Source organism: Oryx dammah, unplaced genomic scaffold (genome assembly GCF_014754425.2).
Source record: "Oryx dammah isolate SB20612 unplaced genomic scaffold, SCBI_Odam_1.1 HiC_scaffold_9, whole genome shotgun sequence".
In the NCBI taxonomy this organism is placed as follows: Eukaryota; Metazoa; Chordata; class Mammalia; order Artiodactyla; family Bovidae; genus Oryx; species Oryx dammah.
In genome coordinates, this window is record NW_024070193.1 from 52,361,767 (window position 1) to 52,381,175 (window position 19,409).

General features: G+C 36.4%; 1 protein-coding gene across 13 annotated transcripts in view; it reads left to right on the plus strand.

Annotated features, from left to right (window-relative positions):
* CLASP2 (cytoplasmic linker associated protein 2) overlaps window positions 1-19,409 on the plus strand; it is a 176,243-nt gene that overhangs the window by 20,126 nt on the left and 136,708 nt on the right. For all 13 annotated transcript variants that reach the window (XM_040246288.1, XM_040246293.1, XM_040246289.1 and 10 more), the window contains exons 4-7: window positions 316-407; window positions 1,614-1,689; window positions 3,192-3,289; window positions 8,039-8,109. In XM_040246288.1, coding sequence (XP_040102222.1) covers window positions 316-407; window positions 1,614-1,689; window positions 3,192-3,289; window positions 8,039-8,109 — 337 coding nt within the window. The remainder of the gene's footprint in view (window positions 1-315; window positions 408-1,613; window positions 1,690-3,191; window positions 3,290-8,038; window positions 8,110-19,409) is intronic.

Genomic DNA, 19,409 nt, shown 5'->3' on the forward strand with positions numbered 1-19,409 from the left:
TTTCTAAAGCTTAGAGGAATTTATGTGTCCTTGGAAGTTCTAAGGTTTTTAGGTATTAGACACAGTTTTTCCAAGAATAATTGAAATCTAAAGTGAAAGATACAAAATCAAAATTAAAAATGTGATTAAGATATTAAAAATGGATGAGAGCAGCGTCAGTGCACATTTGGCTTAGAAAAGCTTGTAGAGCAGTGAACAGTCCATGGGAAGGTTCAGTTATCAGTAAGGCTGGTAGTAAGGTCGAGAATAGAGAAAAGATTATAACGTGAGTAATTTAATTTTTTTGTTATACATGTTTACTTTTCTTTCAAATAGTACATTTGGGAACAGTTGGCCTCTGGTTTTAAGCACAAGAATTTTCGATCTCGAGAAGGCGTGTGTCTGTGTCTTATTGAAACATTAAACATGTAAGTTTTATGATTATTGGAATATGTTTTTCATTTTTCAAGAAAAAACAATGTATCGATTTCACAAAGCTCAAGGAAAGCTTTAGAAATAACAGATTTTAAATAGTTGATAATTGATCTCTGGCACCAGAATTTTTATCTTATTTGATAGCTTTATCTGCTAATTTTTTTGTAAGTTCTCTCTCATGTTGTTAATTAAAAATTATTAGTCACTGATACGAAGTTTCTCTTTTTCTCTTTAGTATGTTAATAGTTGCCACCTGAAATAGATGGTCATATAACAAATATGCTGGTAGAACTTAGAATCTACTTCTGTTCTGGACCCAGTTTGGAGTTTTCTTTAACTCTGTGGTGTTTTAGCTGTTGTAGCCAATTTCCCCAGCCCGCTTTTGCCAGTTGGCCCTGGGCTTTCTAGAGCAGTGCAAGTGGTTACCAAAATCTTGGACTGAATAAGACTCCCCCAGGTAATGAGAGCGAAGCTGGCAACAGTGTGCAGAGATCTGACAGCACAGATGCCACAGAGCTCCAGTCTGAAGAAACTGTAAATTAAGCATTTGCTCTCTTTCTGGATTAGTTTTTTTCAAGTTCTGTCAGCACGATAGGTAGCATGTAGGAGCTTTCAGTTCTTCCTGTAGTGCTCTTCCCTTTCTCTAACTATGCCTCTGTTTTATTTTCTCTCACTCCTCTATGGCCCTTTCTACCATCTAGAGCTTGTAAGTGCATTCAGTCTGCACAGCTTTTGTGGTTTTTTGGCTCCCTTGTCATTTGCTTTCAACCCATGACCTCATCAAAATATTAGTAAGCATAAATAAATATCTTTTAATTTATTTATTTTAGTGGAATGCAAATTTGTGTGAGACCCAGAGTCTAAAAAAAAAGTCAGTATTTTAATACAAAAGTTCAAATTTTCTGAGTGATTGATAGGTTGCTAGGTTTAAGAGTGCCATTGGTTGAACGTTTTGCTCCGTTGGATCATGTGTTGACAGTTTTCATTGTCGGTCATGATTGTTCAACTTTACATATCTCACATTGTTTAGAATTAGTTTTTGCTTGTGTCTCATACCTTCCATGTTTTAATGATGTATGCTCATGCTCTCCACCATATTTGTCTTATTGAGACAGACAAGAAGAAAGTATAACAGTATTTTGCTTACTGTTTAATTAAAACCAAATTCTCTTTACTTTTTTTTTTCAAATTGTATTTAGTTTTGGGGCTCAGCCACTAGTTCTCAGCAAGTTGGTACCACATTTGTGTATCCTGTTTGGAGATTCCAACAGTCAGGTAAAATTTTATTTATTTTCAAGCACTAAATTTACAGTCAGTTTTTTTTGCCACCTCTTGTTTGAAGAGAGAGGGTGAAGGAGGGTGGTAAAATCAAGATTCCACTTCATTTTCTTTTTTTTCAAACTCCACCACATTTAGTTTTTAAGAACACATTTTATTCACAGTGTCACTTAAGTCTGTTAGCTGTTTGGCTAGTATTAAGGATAGATGGGACTTAAAGGATAATTCTTAGGTTGGAAAGATTGAGTAACGAAGAACCTGGACGCCCTTCTGTAGTCCTCCTGTGAGCTAATTGTGAGGACAGACCGTCAGCTTCCTCTTCATTCCTGCATGACAGTAGTTATTGGAGCAGCCATAACCCTGCTTGTGCCAGTGGTATATCCCTTGCTGGAGATTTCACGCCCTGAGCCACAGATACTGTAGACATAGCACGGGAATGTGCTCTGGAACTTGTCCCTTGTGGTGGAGGTGAATCTTGACTGTAACTCTTTTAGCATAGCTTGGGCATTTGGAATGACCCTGAGCTAGGTTTCCCTGCTTTTAGGCCCTTGCTCTTCCTATAGAGGTTTGTAGAGAGTTCTACTGTCTCTTTATTTCCCCTTCTGCAGTGAGCTGTGCAGAGGAACTAAAAGCTGCCTTCCACATTCCTGTGTTTAGGCCACATTTATTGTTTCTTTTCATTGTGGTGAAATATTCAAAACATAAAATTTACCATTTCAGCCATTCTTAAGCGTAGAGTTAGTTCACTGGCAGTAAATACACTGACATTGTTGGGCAGCCATCACCACCAGCCATCTTCAGAGCTTTTCCATCTTCCCAGCTGTCAAACAGTGACTCCTCATTCCCCAGTCCTTCAGCTCCTGGCAGCCGTGTTTTACTTTCTCTCCATATGAATTTGACCAGCCATCATGTGGAACCGTATGATATTTATCCTTTTGTATCTGGCATATTTCACTTAGCATAATGTCTTCACGGTTCATCCGTGTTATAGTGTGCGTCAGAATTTCCTTCTTTTGCTTTTTAAGGCTGAATAATACACACCACATCTTGTTTATCTATTCATCCATGGATAGATATTTGGGTTGTTTCCCCTTTTTGGCTATTGTGAATAATAATGCTGTGAACATTGGTGTATAATTATCTGTTTGAGTTCAGGCCACATTTCTAAAAGGCAGTTTATTCCAGGAAAATATGTTAACTGTGATGATTTGTATCATCAGTTCTTGTACACAATCTTATTACAGATAGAAGTTTTTTTAAAAGTCACATTTATTTAGATGCTTCTTAGATTTCTGTGAAACTTTTACAGGCTTTCTCTAGACGTTTCTAGGTAGCTTGTCCTGGTTTCTATTAATGACCTAATGTAATCTCCCAGGGTTTAAAGGCATTAAAACCAACTTGGAGCTTCAAGTTGGTCCGTGAGTGTAATGTTATCTTGAGGTAAAGTATTTTATTGTATCTTGTATTTTTTTTTTTTTAAGTTCTGAATTATTTGGCAGGTTAGAGATGCTGCAATATTGGCTATGGTGGAGATTTATAGACATGTGGGAGAGAAAGTAAGAGTGGACCTTTATAAGAGAGGAATTCCCCCTGCTAGGTAAGTATTACTAAATATATTTTTTTGTCACTGGTTTTAAAGGTTTTAATTTCATGTGCTTATTTAAAATAGGTTTAATTTTCTGGACTGTCATCATATTCAAAATATATAAAAGGATACATAGGTCAGTTCAGTTCAGTCGCTCAGTCATGTCCAAGTCTTTGCGACCCCCACTGCAGCACGCCAGGCCTCTCTGTCCATCACCAACTCCAGGAGCTTGCTCACACTCATGTCCATAGAGTTGGTGATGCCGTCCAACCATCTCATCCTCTGTTGTCCCCTTCTCCTCCTGCCTTCAATCTTTCCCAGCATAAGGGTCTTTTCAAATGAGTCACCTCTTTGCTGGCCAAAGCTTGGAGTTTCAGCTTCAGCATCAGTCCTTCCAATGAATATTCAGGACTGATTTTCTTTAGGATGGACTGGTTGGATCTCCTTGGAGTCCAAGGGACTCTCAAGAGTCTTCTCCAAGACCACAGTTCAAAAACATCAATTTTCCACGCTCAGCTTTCTTTATAGTCCAACTCTCACATCCATACGTGACCACTGGAAAAACCATAGCCTTGACTAGACAGACTTTGTTGACAAAGTAATGTCTCTGCTTTTTAATATGCTGTCCAGGTTGGTCATAACTTTCCTTCCAAGGAGTAAGTGTCTTTTACTTTCATGGCTGCAGTCACCATCTGCAGTGATTTGGAGCCCAAAAAAATAAAGTCTGACACTGTTTCCACTGTTTCCCCATCTATTTGCCATGAAGTGATGGGACCAGATGCCATGATCTTCGTTTTCTGAATGTTGAGCTTTAAGCCAACTTTTTCACTCTCCTCTGTCACTTTCATCAAGAGGCTCTTTAGGTCATCTTCACTTGCTGCCATAAGGGTGATGTTATCTGCATATCTGAGGTTATTGCTATCTCTCCCAGCAATCTTGATTCCAGCTTGTGCTTCAACCAGCCCAGCATTTCTCATGAGGTACTCTGCATATAAGTTAAATAAGCAGAGTGACAGTATACAGCCTTGATGTATCCTTTTCCTATTTGGAACCAGTCTGTTGTTCCATGTCCAGTTCTAACTGTTGCTTCCTGACCTGCATACAGATTTCTCAAGAGGCAGGTCAGGTGATCTTATTCCATCTCTTTCAGAATTTTCCAGTTTATTGTGATCCACACAGTCAAAGGCTTTGACACAGTCAATAAAGCAGAAGTAGATGTTTTTCTGGAACTCTCTTGCTTTTTCGATGATCCAGCGGATGTTGACAATTTGATCTGTGGTTCCTCTGCCTTTTCTAAAACCAGCTTGAGCATCTGGAAGTTCATGGTTCACATACTGCTGAAGCCTGGCTTGGAGAATTTTGAGCATCATTTTACTAGTGTGTGAGATGAGTGCAATTGTGCAGTAGTATGAGCATTCTTTGGGATTGGAATGAAAACTGACCTTTTCCAGTCCTGTGGCCACTGCTGAGTTTTCCAAATTATCTGGCATGTTGAGTGCAGCACTTTTGCAGCATCATCCTTTAGGATTTGAAATAGCTCTCTTCAATAAATAGTGATGTGAAAGTGGGATTTCCACATGTAGTAGAATAAAGTTTAACTTCTTCCTCATACCACATCCCCAAATTAACTCAAAATGTATCACAGAACTAAATGTAAAATGATAAAACTTATAGAGAATGCTAGGCAATGGTTTCTTATATGTCACACCAAAAGGATAAGCAACCAAAGGAAAAAAATAAGCTGTACTTCATCAGAATTAAAAGCTTATGCTTCAGGGGACATCATCAAGAAATTGAAAAAAAGACCCACATAATGGGAAAAATACTTACAAATAATAATCTCATAAAAAACTTGTGTCCCAAGTATATAAAGAATATATAATAAAGAACTCTTAGAGCTCCACAGTAAAAGGACAGATGACCCAGTTTTTAAAACAGGCAAAGGATTTGAATAGACATTTTGTCAGAGAAGATACACAAGTGGCCAGTGAGTACGTGAAAAGATATTCAGCATCATTAGCCATCAGAGAAATACAAGATGATACTACTAGGTTGGCTAAAATTAGAAGATAGACACTAACAAGTGTTGTTGAGGATGTAGGGCAATTAGAAGGCATTGTTGGTGGAAATGTAAAATGGTTATAGCCACTTCGGAAAACAGTCTGTAGTTCCTCAAAATGTTAAACAGAATTACCATACGATCCAGCAGTTCTACCCCCAGCTATATACCCAAGAGATGTGAAAACATATCCATGCAAAAGCTTATGCACAGATGTTCATAACAACATTGTGAACATTCATAATAGCTAAAAAGCCAAAATGTCTCACAGCCCCACATGTCGGTAAGCTGATGGATAAACCAAATAGAATATATCTGTACAATGAACTACTACTTGGCCATGAACAGGGATGACGGATACATATTATAACATAGATGAGCCTTGAAAACATTGTCAGTGAAAACAGCCAGCCATATTAGATGATTTCATTTATATAAAATGGCTAGATATGGCAAATCTATAGAAAGGAAGCTAGAGTAATGGTTGCATAGTACAGAGAAAATTGGGGAGAGTGACTGCTAATGAGTATTGGGTGGTTTTTTTGGTATAATTATGACATTCTAAAATTGTGTACATCTTTTAGCTTTATACTAAAAGCCATTGAATTGTACACTTTAAAGGGGTGAATTGTATGGTATGAATATTTTATCAGTAATTGGCTGATACACAAAAGAGATTATGTTCTGAGATACCTAATTCTCTCTTTCATGTTGTATTTGTGATTTTTTAAACTTATATATGGAGATAGAGTTTCTTTTCCAGTTCCATCCTAATGCTTTATTGGTCTCTATCCTTACCCTGAATCAGAACCTTCCAGAGCTTTACACACCTTTATCCTTTGGCTTTCTAAGGTGCTTTTGGATATTCCAGCCTCTATTGTATTCGCCTTCGGTTAAATGGCCTAATTTTTTTTCTTCCTGAATTACTTAAAAGATCCTAGTTTCTTCTTTCTACTCTTACGTCGTTTCCTCCTTTTCCATCAGGTTATGTAGCCTCCATTTTGAATAAGATTGTTTTTCTAAATGGCTATATTATTTTATAATAGCCTTTTATTATTTATTCCTGTCTTTCTCCCTATTACTGTTATATTTGCTAGTATTTCCTCTTCCCATTAAAGCTGCCTGTATCTTCACTCCTTGCTGTTTCATCTGTCCCACCTCAGTTCCTTGCCAACCATCCGTTCTCTCAGAGCTTGCAGCCCTTCGTTTCCTCCTCCCATTTTGCTACTGAATAGGTGAGTGCTGATTTCATGTTTCTTAACATCTTGTTCTGACTTTTTCCCGAAGAGCTTTGTGGCCTGGGTGGTCTTCATTCCGAACTCCTATCTTCCAGTTCCAATTTTCCCTCCCTTGGCTCATCTTGTCCACATGTTGTCTGGGCAGCCTGTTTAATTTCTGTTCAAGTCTCTGGAAGATAACTGCTCTGTAGGCTGAAGGGACTTGGTGTCTTTTGACTGAAGTGCTTTCAGATGTATGAATATTTGTTGAATTTAATGGTTTCAGATGTGTGACTGTGAGATGAGTTTAAGGTTTAGAAATCCTGTTATAATAAATTTCTAGAAGGTTTTCAATTGGAAAAAAAAAATTTCCAGACCAAACAGTATCTTCATCCTCAGTTTACAAGTAAAAGATGACAGAATGTGGGCTAAGGCTTAACTAAAGTTTTAGAAGTGAAATTATGACAGAAACATTGATGTGAGAAAAACATTTGGCAGTTAAAGACCTACCTAGATCTCTAAGTCATAAATTGAAGAATAAATCATAGCATGATATAATATTGAAAAATTAAAAAATAGTGCTGTCAGTATGATCCCATTTTGACTTGAAGAGAATTTATATATAGATATAAAGAATTGGAAAGCAGGCAGTTGAATAAATTCTCTGGGTGGTGGGATTGTGGGTTTTTTTCTTTGTTTCTATTTATGTTTCCTGATTTTCTTTTGTAATGAGTATATATTACTTTTCTAATAAGAAACATTTTAAATTAAAAGTGATAACAGAAAGGTAGAAAGTAGTATTCTGAATGTGAAAGAGTTAATAGAGGTGGTATTGAATTGAAATTCAACATGAGATTTATCAGTGACATCATCAGCATTACTTTAACTTCTGACATTTTGTATTTCATTGTTTTTATGTTTGCTTTAAGTTTCCTTAGTACGATTTTTATGTACTTTAAAAAAATGACTTGGTGACTGAGTGGATTCATTGTAAAGTTGGAACTAAAGTATTTTTGATGGGTTTGGAGAAATAATTTTATGATGAAATTATGAAACTGCCCTGTGTAAAAGTTATCTTTTTTTTTAAAGTGGAATTATGGTAGATGTACAGTATTATATAAGTTCTGGGTATACAACATAGCAATTAACAATTTTTATATTCCATTTATGGTTATTCTGTTCCCTGTGTTGTACAATATATCCCTCTAACTTACTTATTTTATACATTGTAATCCCCTTCCTTTGAAAGTTACCTTTTTACAAATATACCTGTGAGTGTGTAGAGTGCCACCTGTATTTGACTCCTCGTCTCTACCGAATAGCTGGGTTTTGTGTCTGCTTTCAGTAAGTGAGTTAATTATAAAAAGAGAGTTGTATACAGCTAACTGAATACCTGTGATTGTTTTTTCTCAGGGAAGTGGTGAAGGAAACTGTTTCTAATTAAAAGTGTATGTAAAATAAACAGAATTTATTCTTTATTCCCAGATTAGAAATGATACTTGCCAAATTTGACGAAGTGCAAAATTCAGGCGGTATGATTTTGAGTGTCTGCAAAGGTAAGAATAATTAAGTTAATCCAGATCTCAAACATTTCTGAGATTAGGTAGCAGAGTTTTAGATACCAAAATATGCCTTCAAGTCAACTATTATATCACTGATTCAGCAGATTTGACTTTGTGAGTTAAAACTTGGTTAGGATATAGTAACAAAATCTTTATATTCTGCTGATCATTACCTATCCTCTGACTCTTTTGGAATAAGTGAAAATTTAATAATGGGTTAATTGTGTAAAGTGGTATTATTCTTTAACCTTATTTTTGGTATCCTGTATGTTGAAGATATGATGACCCCCTTGTCCTCTGTGTCCTTCTATGCATAAAATGTGTTTTTTACTCAACTTATTTTGTAATTGAAGTATAGTTGATTTGCAGTGTTGTGTTGATTTCGGCAGTTACTCAGTTATACACATGCATACGTTCTTCTTTATATTCTTTTCCATTATGGTTTGTCTCAGGAGATTGAATATAGTTCCCTCTGCTATACAGTAGGACCTTGCTGTTTATCCATTCTGTATATAATAGTTCTCAGCTGCTCAGCCAGATTCCCAGTTCATCCTCCCCTGGTTTCCCTTCCCTTTGGCAACTACAAGCCTGTTCTCTATCTGTGGGCCCATTTCTGTTTCATAGATTGGTTCATTTGTTTTGTATTTTAGATTCCACATGTAAGTGATATCATATGGCATTTGTCTTTCTCTTTCTAACTTAACTCCACTTAGTATGATCATCTCTAGTTTATCCATATTACCACAAATGGTATTTCATCCTTTCTGTGGCTGAGTCATACTCCATTGTATATCTAAACCACATCTTCTTCATCCATTTATCTGTCAGTGGACAGTTAGGTTGTTTCCACTGTAGGCTTTTTAATGATGGCCATTCTGACTGGTGTGAAGTGGTACCTCATTATAGTTATGATTTGCATTTCTCTAATAATTGGTGATGTTAAACACCTTTTCTTGTGCCTGTTGGCCGTCTGTGTGTCTTCTTTGGAGTATTATATAATTAGGTCTCTGCCCACTTTTCAGTTAGGTTGTTGGGGGCTTTTTGCTGTTGTTGAGTTGTATGAGCTGTTTGTATATTTTGGAAATTAAGCCCTTGTCAATTGCATCATTTACAGATATCTTCTCCCATTCCATAGGTTGTCTTTTGGGTTGTTTTTGTTGTTGTTTTAATGGTTTCCTTTCTTGTGCAAAAGCTTGTAAGTTTGAATAGGTCCCATTTGTTTATTTTTGGTTTTATTTCTATTGCCTTGAGAGACTGACCTAAGAAAACATTGGTATCATTTATGGTAGAGAATGTTATGCCTGTGAGAGCAGAGTAATTGTTTTACTTAACTGATTTTTAGTAGAAATTGTAGGGTTGATTACTGTTACACCTGTGTTTAGACTATCAGTGATGATACCAGTGAAGAAACACAGACATAGGAACTTCACCAGTATAATCATTTTTGGCTTCTTAATTAGAATGAGACCTCCTTGGAATTCAAGGAGGCTTGGTGTTGGTATCTAGTATTTATTTGATTTTGTGGTTGCTCTTCCTTTTTGTAAGGTTGCTAAATTGTGTTTCATCTTACTGGGTAGCATTTACCTTCAGTCCATAAGTGTTAATTAACTGTATATGTGAATAATATATTCTAAATCCAAAGGTAGTATAGGTAGTTTTTGCACCTAGGAAAATAAGTTTATTTTATAAAGATAGTGTACTTAGCTTAATAATGTATATCATCCTGGAGAAAAAATTTGTTGTATGAATTATTATAGTCAGGTGATAGGAAGACTAGTTATTAATATAATTTAGTTAGTTTTCTCCATATTAAACCAAGACTAAGTATTCTTGCCTGGAGAATTCCATGGACAGAGGAGCCTGGTGAACTATAGTCCATGGGGTCGCAATGAGTCGAAGTGACTTAGCATGTAAGCCTTGTTGTATTGCATTAAGGCAGATGTAGTAAGAATTTAGTGTTAAAAAGATTGTGTCTACCCTAATCTAAACTTAGTTGCAGGAGCATAAATTGATTTCAGCACTACCGGTCCTTACCCTGATTACCAGCAGTTTCTCACTCTTCCTCTCTGAATAGAAGGTGTTTTAAGTACTTTGTTCTTATTTTTCCAGCAGTTACCTCTGTCCATTTCCATACAAACCAGAAAGAGCAAAAAGATGGCGAATTGTTAAAATTCTTTGAATTAAGGAATTGTGTTTCTGTACCATTTACAGTGCATTCTCATTTGTGTATTCCAGACTATGTAGTCACACCTCTTAAGAAAAATACAATGCGTACTATAAATTTAAGATATCTATTATTTGATTGTGATTTATTTTGAAAGTATTGCCCTTCTTGTATTTTGTGAGGTTATTTTTGTTACCTTCGAAAGATAGAAGGTTTTTTTGTTTCCTATTCTTTTTTTTTTTTTAATTTATTTATTTATTTTTAATTTTTACTTTACAATTCTGTATTGGTTTTGGCATAGATTGACATGAATCCACCACAGGTGTACATTTTCTTTTTCTTTTGATGATCTCTCCATAAACAGGGAGATTTAAGGTTAGTACCTGGCATTTATGTCTCTTGGAGAGAAATCCTCAGGAATCCTTTTGTTTTGGAGATTATAATCTGAATATTGAAAGTATAGTCAAATGTGAATGTTAAAAATCTAATATATATATATTGGTGTGTAAAAATTGGTCAGGATGATTTTGATGACGGTATTGTACTATCATTGAAAAATACTGTATCAGCTTTGTTATTAAGAGGCTAAAAGAGGAAAGCCCATTTGTCATGTTGGCGGGTCCTAGGGCCGAAGCCTCTCCCCCCTTGTCTTTATTATCTCTCAGTGATAGTTGAGCCCAGAGGCTCCACATGGCAGCCATGTGCTGACGGCTCCTCACTGTGCAGCTCTGGCCCTCATTTATCTCTGTGTTCCACATCCCAGAGCCTGTCACCTTGATGTGGCCTTTCCCTTTGGATGCCCAATGAGTGTCTCAGGCTTAACAAGTCCAAAAGTTAAAGCCTGTTCTCTTCCTTTCCCTCAAATCTGTTCTTTCACCAGTTTACGCATTGCAGTCAATGGCACCACCATCAACTCAAGCTAGAAATTTTCCTGATTAGAATTATTAATAATTAGCATTGATCTCCCATTCTAACTAGTCATTTCTACCTCTGAAATCCTAATATGTGTCAAGTTTGTTAATGTTTTTTCACATCTCCACTGCTAAAACCCTACTGTAAATCTCCTTTAGCTTTTACTTGCAACCTGCTACAATAGGTTTCAGTTCTGTGTTTGACACCTGAAATCTGCTTTCTACCAGAATTGAGAATGGTCTTCTTAAAATGTAAATAGATTTTGTCACAACAGTGAAGAAGACAGTTAAAGTTTCAGCCTAGACAAACCTACGTTCTAGGGAAAGAGAGATCATAAGTAAGTAAACATATCCAGAGTGATTGCAGTTGGTAATGAAAGAAAATACAACTACTCCTTGTCTAATGAATTTACTGAAATTAAATTATTCCTTAAAATCCTTGCTGCTAAGTAACAAAGCCATTAAATGAATAATTTCCTAATTTTTCCTAACATTATAGTATATTTCATCCCAACCCAAGATGCCTGAATAATTTTCACAGGTAGAAAAATATGTCAATTGAGCACTGAAAACCAGTTTTATTAACTGGCAAGTTGAAGAAGGAAATGGCAACCCATTCCAGTATTGTCTACAGAGAATCCATTCCATGGACAGAGGAACGTGGCAGGCTACAGTCCATGGGGTGGCAAAGGAGTCAGACATGAGTTAGTGACTGATCAACAACAGCAAACAAGATTATACCTAAAATAATGTAATGAAGGTTTATTTGACTCCATTTTTTATTTCTGCACAATTTTTCCCCACGTAATTTTCAATCCTTCGTTGGCTCCTTGTTACTATTCACTCGAACTAAAACTTGAAAATAAAGTTACAGACAGGAAAACATTTAAGTCAGAATAAAAGCTCAACATGGAAACTTGTAGAAGTAGTTCATGCACACAACAGAATGAAGAGCTATTAAAGATATCACCTCTTCTCTCTCTCACTTGGTGTACATATGCAAAACAAATTATTTGAGTTCAGCCAAACCTGGTATTTAATTTGGATTTGTTTCATCTGATGTTCTATGACTAGAAAACTGTTACAAGCAGTAAAAACTTTTAGTGTGTCTTTGCCTAAAACTATAATAATGAAATACCATACTTCTTATATTGATTTAGGTTGTTTAGGGATGAAAAAGTGATCTTACTAAATACAAACAAATCAAAACCAACCCAGAAGATTTGTGGTAAAAGTGGTATAAGTGTCTAAGAGCCACTGTAGTTTAAAATCTGTCATCTGCACAGTCATTAAGTGAAGTAAATAGGGTATGGAGATGTTAACTCAGTGATGCCGCATTAGACAGAAGGGTGGGCAAGCCTCTCTGAGCATTGACATATTTGAATTGAGACCTGATAAAGGAGAATGAGCTGGTCATTGGATACATGGTGGTAAAAAATGCTTTGGGCAGAGAAAATGTGGCCGTAAAGGCCGAGAGATGGAAAAGATCTTCATATATATGAAGAAAGGAGTGGAGGATGCCAGGGCTGACTAGAACCTAGTGCGGAAAGAGCTAGGTTGGAAGCGAGAGCGTCTGTGAGAGCTAATTGGAAATGTAAGCAGGAACCACGATATGAAGGTCTTGTAGGCCTTAGGAGGAGTCTTGATAGGCTGCTGGGAATAAGAAGGATTTTAGGCTGGCGAAGCTTGTGGTAAGTGGTAGTGGTATGACCTCAAACTACCTATATACATTTATTGTTTGGGAAAATTGTCTATTCTATTTCCTCTTCCATCTACCTCTTCTGCCCTTAGGCACGTCCTAATGCATAACCTTACATCTCATGCTTTTGGCTCTGATTTCTTTCATGCTTGCCATATCTGTACCCTTTTAAGTTCTGTTTGAACTCTTTGACTTGATTTTCTAGAGCATTAGTTCAGCACACTCAAGAACACAAAGTAAATTCTATTATCAGAGATTTGAGTGTGTCATATAATTTAGGATTAGTAAGAAATGCATGGTATTTTTTTTTTTTTTTGTCTTGAGGGTATTTCAAGTCTGACTTTAATTCTCATTATAGAGTAAGTTAGGCAGAATCCTTAAGTGCAGTGGAATTAACTGCTATTAGAAGGAAACTGGATTTAAAATTAATCAAATCATGGCTGAAAGAAGGCAACAGCAGCACTGTGGAAGGAAAAGACTGAACCTTGCAGGCGCCCTGTGATTACAGCTGGGTCTGGTGTCATCATGGAGCTTTCTAGACAGGCTCCTGCGCTCACTGAGATGTAAACACAGATGTGTTGGTGGCTGTGACTGCAAGTCTTTTTCTTTTTTTTTTTTTCACTGAAAAAACTCCGCATAATTCTAATTTGTCAAGTGTGTGTGTAGGACCGAATGCAGCCTTGGCGTGTAATCATTGTAAAATATCTCCCAGCTTCTCTGTTTGAAAACAGTTACTAGGAAGATAATTGTTTTAGAAGGTTGGCAATAAAATAAAGCATAGAAACTAGGCTTTAAAATTACCTTGATATTTGGCTATATGAGGCAGTAAGATAACTGGCAGTCTAGTTGATAACATACCCTTTGGCGAAAAGCAAAGCAGCCCTTTCCTTAGGCTGAGTGAAAAACGTGTCTGTCTGTGACCAGGAGCCCCAGGGCCCCCTCGGAGCTTGACAGTGTGCTGCTGGCTGTGCAGCGTGGATGCAGGGTGCTCCAGTCCCCGCAGCTGCGCACTGGCTGGGTCCTGTCTCCGCCAGAAGCAAGCTTTGTTCCGTGTGGCCCTGCTGTCCGCACACAGAGCAGCCTTTGATGGGCTGCCTTTGACGTGATTTGTTTACGGCAGCCAGAAATGCTTCCTGCATAATGAGAGCAGTTAATCATGGAAACTGGGCTATTCCTGTTTGTGTGCTTCTAGCAGTCTCCGTTGTAAATATTAAAAGGTAATGACAAAAGGATGAAAACCTCTTAAAAAGGCACAAATCAGTTAATCCATCAGATCATGTGATTGCTACTGATTACATGGATATCTTTAGGGAAGCAGAAAATGATAGTTGAACACATGCCTTGTGTTTTGATGACTGCATTAAAAGTCCCTCAGTGGGATGGCATTTATTGGCTCCCAGAGCTTTTCTTACATTAAATTTCAGGCAGGCAGCACAAGGAGAAATACCACAACCTGTATCTAACCTCTTACATGCAGTTAAAGAATAATCTTGATCAAGCTCTGCGAGGCTCTGCTAAAGAGACGAGGGTTTTCACCAAGACCCCAGACTTTTATTTTGAAGTGGAGTAGCAGCTGTTGGCTATTGCGGTGCAGAGCTGCAGCGCGGCCTGGGTCACACCGTGCTCCGGGTGTCTGCAGGGTGTCTGCAGGCTGCAGGCCGAGCCCAGTGGCGCAGGCACCGAGCTGCATTTGTTTGTTGTGCTGTTTGACCTCTTGGTTTGAGAGAGCTCCCTGGACCATCTGAATGGCTATGGGAGATGGTGAGTAAGATTTATTTTTCTTCTTTTGCTTGTGATGTACACTTCCTTTTAAAGTGACGGTCATTTGCTGTATAAGAAATGTATTTCTCCCTAAAGAATGAAGGACACTTTGTATATGTGTGTGTACACACCGCTTGTATGTTCATATATGCACGTGTATGTGTACTTGTCATTGGTATCTTTTTCTACTTGATATGTCTGTATGGAATCTGGCAAATATGACAGTTTACCTTGCATCCTACCAAGCAAACCCTCTGTCTTCGGTGGTGGATATAAAGGGATATTGAAAGAAACATGGAAAATATGCAGAAGCTTTGAAGAGAGAACATGGCCTTTGAAAGAATGACAGATTTGACAGAGTTACCTAGCTTGACAAAATTGCTGTTGTATTGACAACAAGTAGAATTCTATAGTGATTAAGTAGATAAAGAGGCAAAATGGCTTGCCATAGACACTGTTTTAATTGATGTGCTTGTTATTTGTCAATATCTCTAGTAAGTAGTTCTCTAGAAAATATTTAGTCCTTTATAAATTCTGTACAGATATAGTCTGATTAAAAAAATCGATTTTGCCAGTGTTTTATTGTGAGTAGAATAATTTTTAAAATGTATTTTTATAGTGCTGTCTAGTTTCCCAAAGCACATGAGTGTACTTATTGTCCATTAACTCCTAAGGTACAAATAAATGAAGTGTAAAGAGGATTTTGGTATTTCCATTTCACAGATTAGGAAACTAAGGCTTGTTGAGTTTATAAGTCCCAGATTCAGGCACAGAGCAAACCAGAATCAAATCTAGAGCCTCAAATGTGCCTTTGGTATTGTCCTTCATAACATTTAGTACTTCAGTTTTTTTTTTTCTTCATTATTAAACCTTTTGTTAAGATGCTTAGAGGTATATATACTTTATAATCGCATCAACACCAGAGATGTGTACAAAGGGGAATTGAGGTTACTTCAGAAGTGTTTCATGTATTTTTCGCTACGTTCTGAAGAAAGATTGGTTTGTATTTGGAAGTTTTTTAACAGTTTCAGCCTTCTTTTATGACTGTTTAGTGACTTCTGTCTAACCAGTTTGTCCCCTTGGGATGCTGAGGAATAGGGTGCAAATTTATATTTAAAATATCATATTGGTAAACAGTCATTTAAATAATTATATATATGTTAATGGAATATGGTAGTAAATCTGATTTTGCATATTGTTATAGTTTATTTCAAGAATTTATCTAACTTTTATATGTCCTTATAGAAATAAATAACAATGTAATTTTAACTTCCAGTTTTTAAGGCAAAAGCCATCAAAATTAATGAATTAAGTTCTCATATACTTAAGGGCATTGCCAAATTTATTTGACTATTATTTTTAAACCTTATTTTCTAAGCAGATCTAAATGTTGCATTTTATTTGGACTGTATCCAGATTTTATTTCTTTCTTAAACATTATAAGTTCAGTAGCTATCAGTGTATATTTACTTACTTTTTCTTTTTTCAATAATACTAAATCCATTCAGACTGTTTTAAGAATGTGTTGATTTTTTAAAAAAATCAAAGTAACAACCTCTTATAAAGCTCAGAGAATAACCTTCCCGCATATTCTCTTCCTCTTTAAAATGAAAATACTTTTATTGGATTTTAGTGATAAAGTAATACATCTTTATTAAAAAATTAAAAATCTAAGCAGTAACTGGTCATCCTGGGGTTTATAGTTCTTAAGAGTTTCATATATACTTCTCTGTATATTAGTCTCTCTCACATGTAGTATACATGCATCGTATTAGTATCTTGAGAATACATACAGCACTGGTTTATGCTATTCCTTATGTATTTTCTTTTTTATTCTTTAATGTGCTAGTATCTTCTCTTTTGCAAAAATCAAATAATGTAAGTAAAGAACCACCTCTCAATTACCTCCAAACCCCTAAGCCTAGAGATAAGCAGAGAGGAACACTTTGATTAGTGCGGAGTTTGTTTTTTCATACCTTTTACTCTGCCTTAACATTCATATTAAGTATCAAAATAGTTTTGTTTTGACTTGTTTACATGAATGGCATCATTCTCAACATATTTTTGCCATTTACTGTGTCTGCTCGATAGTGCATAGGGGTGGATTTCCTAAACATGCCGTCGTCTGTAACTGTTCTCATTTGCCTGCACTGTTGCATAGTACTCCATAGTATGCATGTGTGTCATAAATATCTCTTTGTCTGTGGAATTTCAGATTGCTTAATCTCATTTAACTTTTCTAAATGATGCTGAGATGAACACCTGTGTACAAATCATGTGTGTGTGTGCACATATATTTTTGCACACACATTTTTAAAAACAGTCTAGAAGTAGAATTTCTGGATCAAAGTTTTTATTCATTTCAAGTTGTTTTAGTTCTCACAAATTTCTCCCAAAAAAGGCTTTACCACTTCTTACCAACAGTGCTTTCTATCTTACATTCATTTCAGTTCTCATGATTATTAATCTTCTAAAAATTTGCATATCAGATAGGAAAAAAAATCTCACTCTTTAAAAAAAAATTCCTGTCTTTTTTCTGATAACATTGATCATCTTCATATGTTTGAATGTTTATATATATATATATTTTTTTTTTACTGTGAATTGCTTTGTGGCATCTTTAGGTGACTTTTTTTTTCCCCTGTGCATGTTTTGGGCTTTGGTAGCTCAGCTGATAAAGAATTAGCCTGTAATGCAGGAGACCGTGGTTTGATTCCTGGGTTGGGAGGATCCCCTGGAGAAGGGATAGGGTACCCACTCCAGTATTCTTGGGCTTCCCAGTGGCTCAGGTGGTAAAGAATCTGCCTGCAATGCGGGAGACCTGGGTTTGATCCCTGGGTTGGGTGTATCTTTTAGAGATATTTGAGAATAATTTTTAAAATTTTATTTTTTTAAATTTTTATTGGAGTAGAGTTGATTTACAATGTTGTGTTAGTTTCTGTTGTATAGCAGAGTGAGTCAGTTATACATATACCTATTTCTACTCTCTTTTAAGATTCTTTTCTCATATAGGTCATTACAGAGTATTGGGTAGAGTTCCCTGTGCTCCAGCTTTTTGCTTTTTCATTTATAGTTAGTTTCTCTTTCTGTGTTCTGGTTATTAGTCTGTTATCTGTTAAAAATGTTATGTAGGCTTAACTTCATGGACACATGAAAGATTTTATTAACAGATTTGAGAAGCACTCTAATGACTATCAGTTGAAGAGTTGTTGAGGTGGCTTTCATGTGCCTTTTCGTTTAGTTGTCTTTATCCTCACCCAAGGGTACAAAACAAAGCAGTCGAATGATTATGAAGTAGCTCTGGGTAGTTAAACCAGATAGAGTTAAAAACCTGTAGGATTATTATGTGGCGCTGAGCCCTGAAATCTGCCTCAAAAGCTCACAAGAGGAATTTGGCCTTTTGTTGTTATGCTACAGAGTGACTGGAAAGAAATAAGGTTTTGTTGCAAATAGATTGTTTCTAAACTTTAAACAATTCAAAACAGTCTATTCTTCCAAACATGAATCTTTTAAAAAAGACAAACAAGTGATGATATAACCTTGGCTTTCCCTTAGCCTTTTGCTGCTGCTAAGTTACTTCAGTCGTGTCCGACTCTGTGCGACCCCATAGACGGCAGCCCACCAGGCTCCCCCGTCCAATCTGACACGTAACTACTGGTTTGGGAGATTGAGAACAACAGCAAGAAATTAATGCTGAATAGATTTCTCTCCTTCCAAACCCTTGACTGTTCTATGTGATACACTTGGAATCAATAATTTAAGGCACTGAAAGAAGCAGCCCTTTAACTTACTGGCCGAAAGGGCAAACTTTTCTTCTAGGAGCAATAAGGGGGAAAAATAGCCTATGAGGAGAGGAAGTAAATTAGAAGTGAGAAAAAAAATTGGGCATTCAACAGCAATAAAGGCAGGAAAGTAGTAGTTACTAAGATTGAAAATCTTCTTGAAACAGACCCATTTACCCTTCTGGGTACAAAGTGTTAGACATCAGTAGCAACCTATCTGCAAACATGATGTTGCTCATGAACCTGATTTTTCATGAAAAGGTTTACATCTTTCCTTTGTACATGTAGAATATATAGTTGATGTTCTTGACAGCTGTTGTAACCAACCTTTAGCTGTGGTGAAATTTTAACTACCTAAAATGATGACATTTTAAAGGTTTTAAATAATCCTTACTATAAGCCTCATTTATTGTTTAGTTTGATATTATGGTTATTATGAAATATGTTATTTAATTTTATTAATACCAAATAGTGATTTAAATTGTGTTTGTCCTTTTACTGAAGGTCTTGAATTTTTAAAATTATTTTTAATTGAAGGATAATTGTTTTATAGTATTGCATTGATTTCTACCAAATATCAACAGTAATCAACTATAGGTTTACCCATGTTCCCTCCCATTTGAACATCCCACCTATCTCCCTCCCTGTTTCCTCTACGTTCTTCTCAAGCCCCAGTTTGCGTTCCCTGAGTCATACAGCAAATTCCTATTGGCTGTCTGTTTTACATATGATAATGTATGTTTCCATGTTACTCTCTCCATACCGCCCACCCTCGCCTTCTTCCCCCCGCTGAACTGTGTCCATAAGTCTCTTCTCAATTTCTGTGTCTCCATTGCCACTTGCAAATAGGTTCTTCAGTACTATCTTTCTAGATTCCATATGTATGCGTTAGTATGTGATAATTGTTTTTCTCTTTCTGACTTATAATAGGCTGTAGGTTCATCCACCTTATTAGGACTGTCTCAAACGCGTTGCTT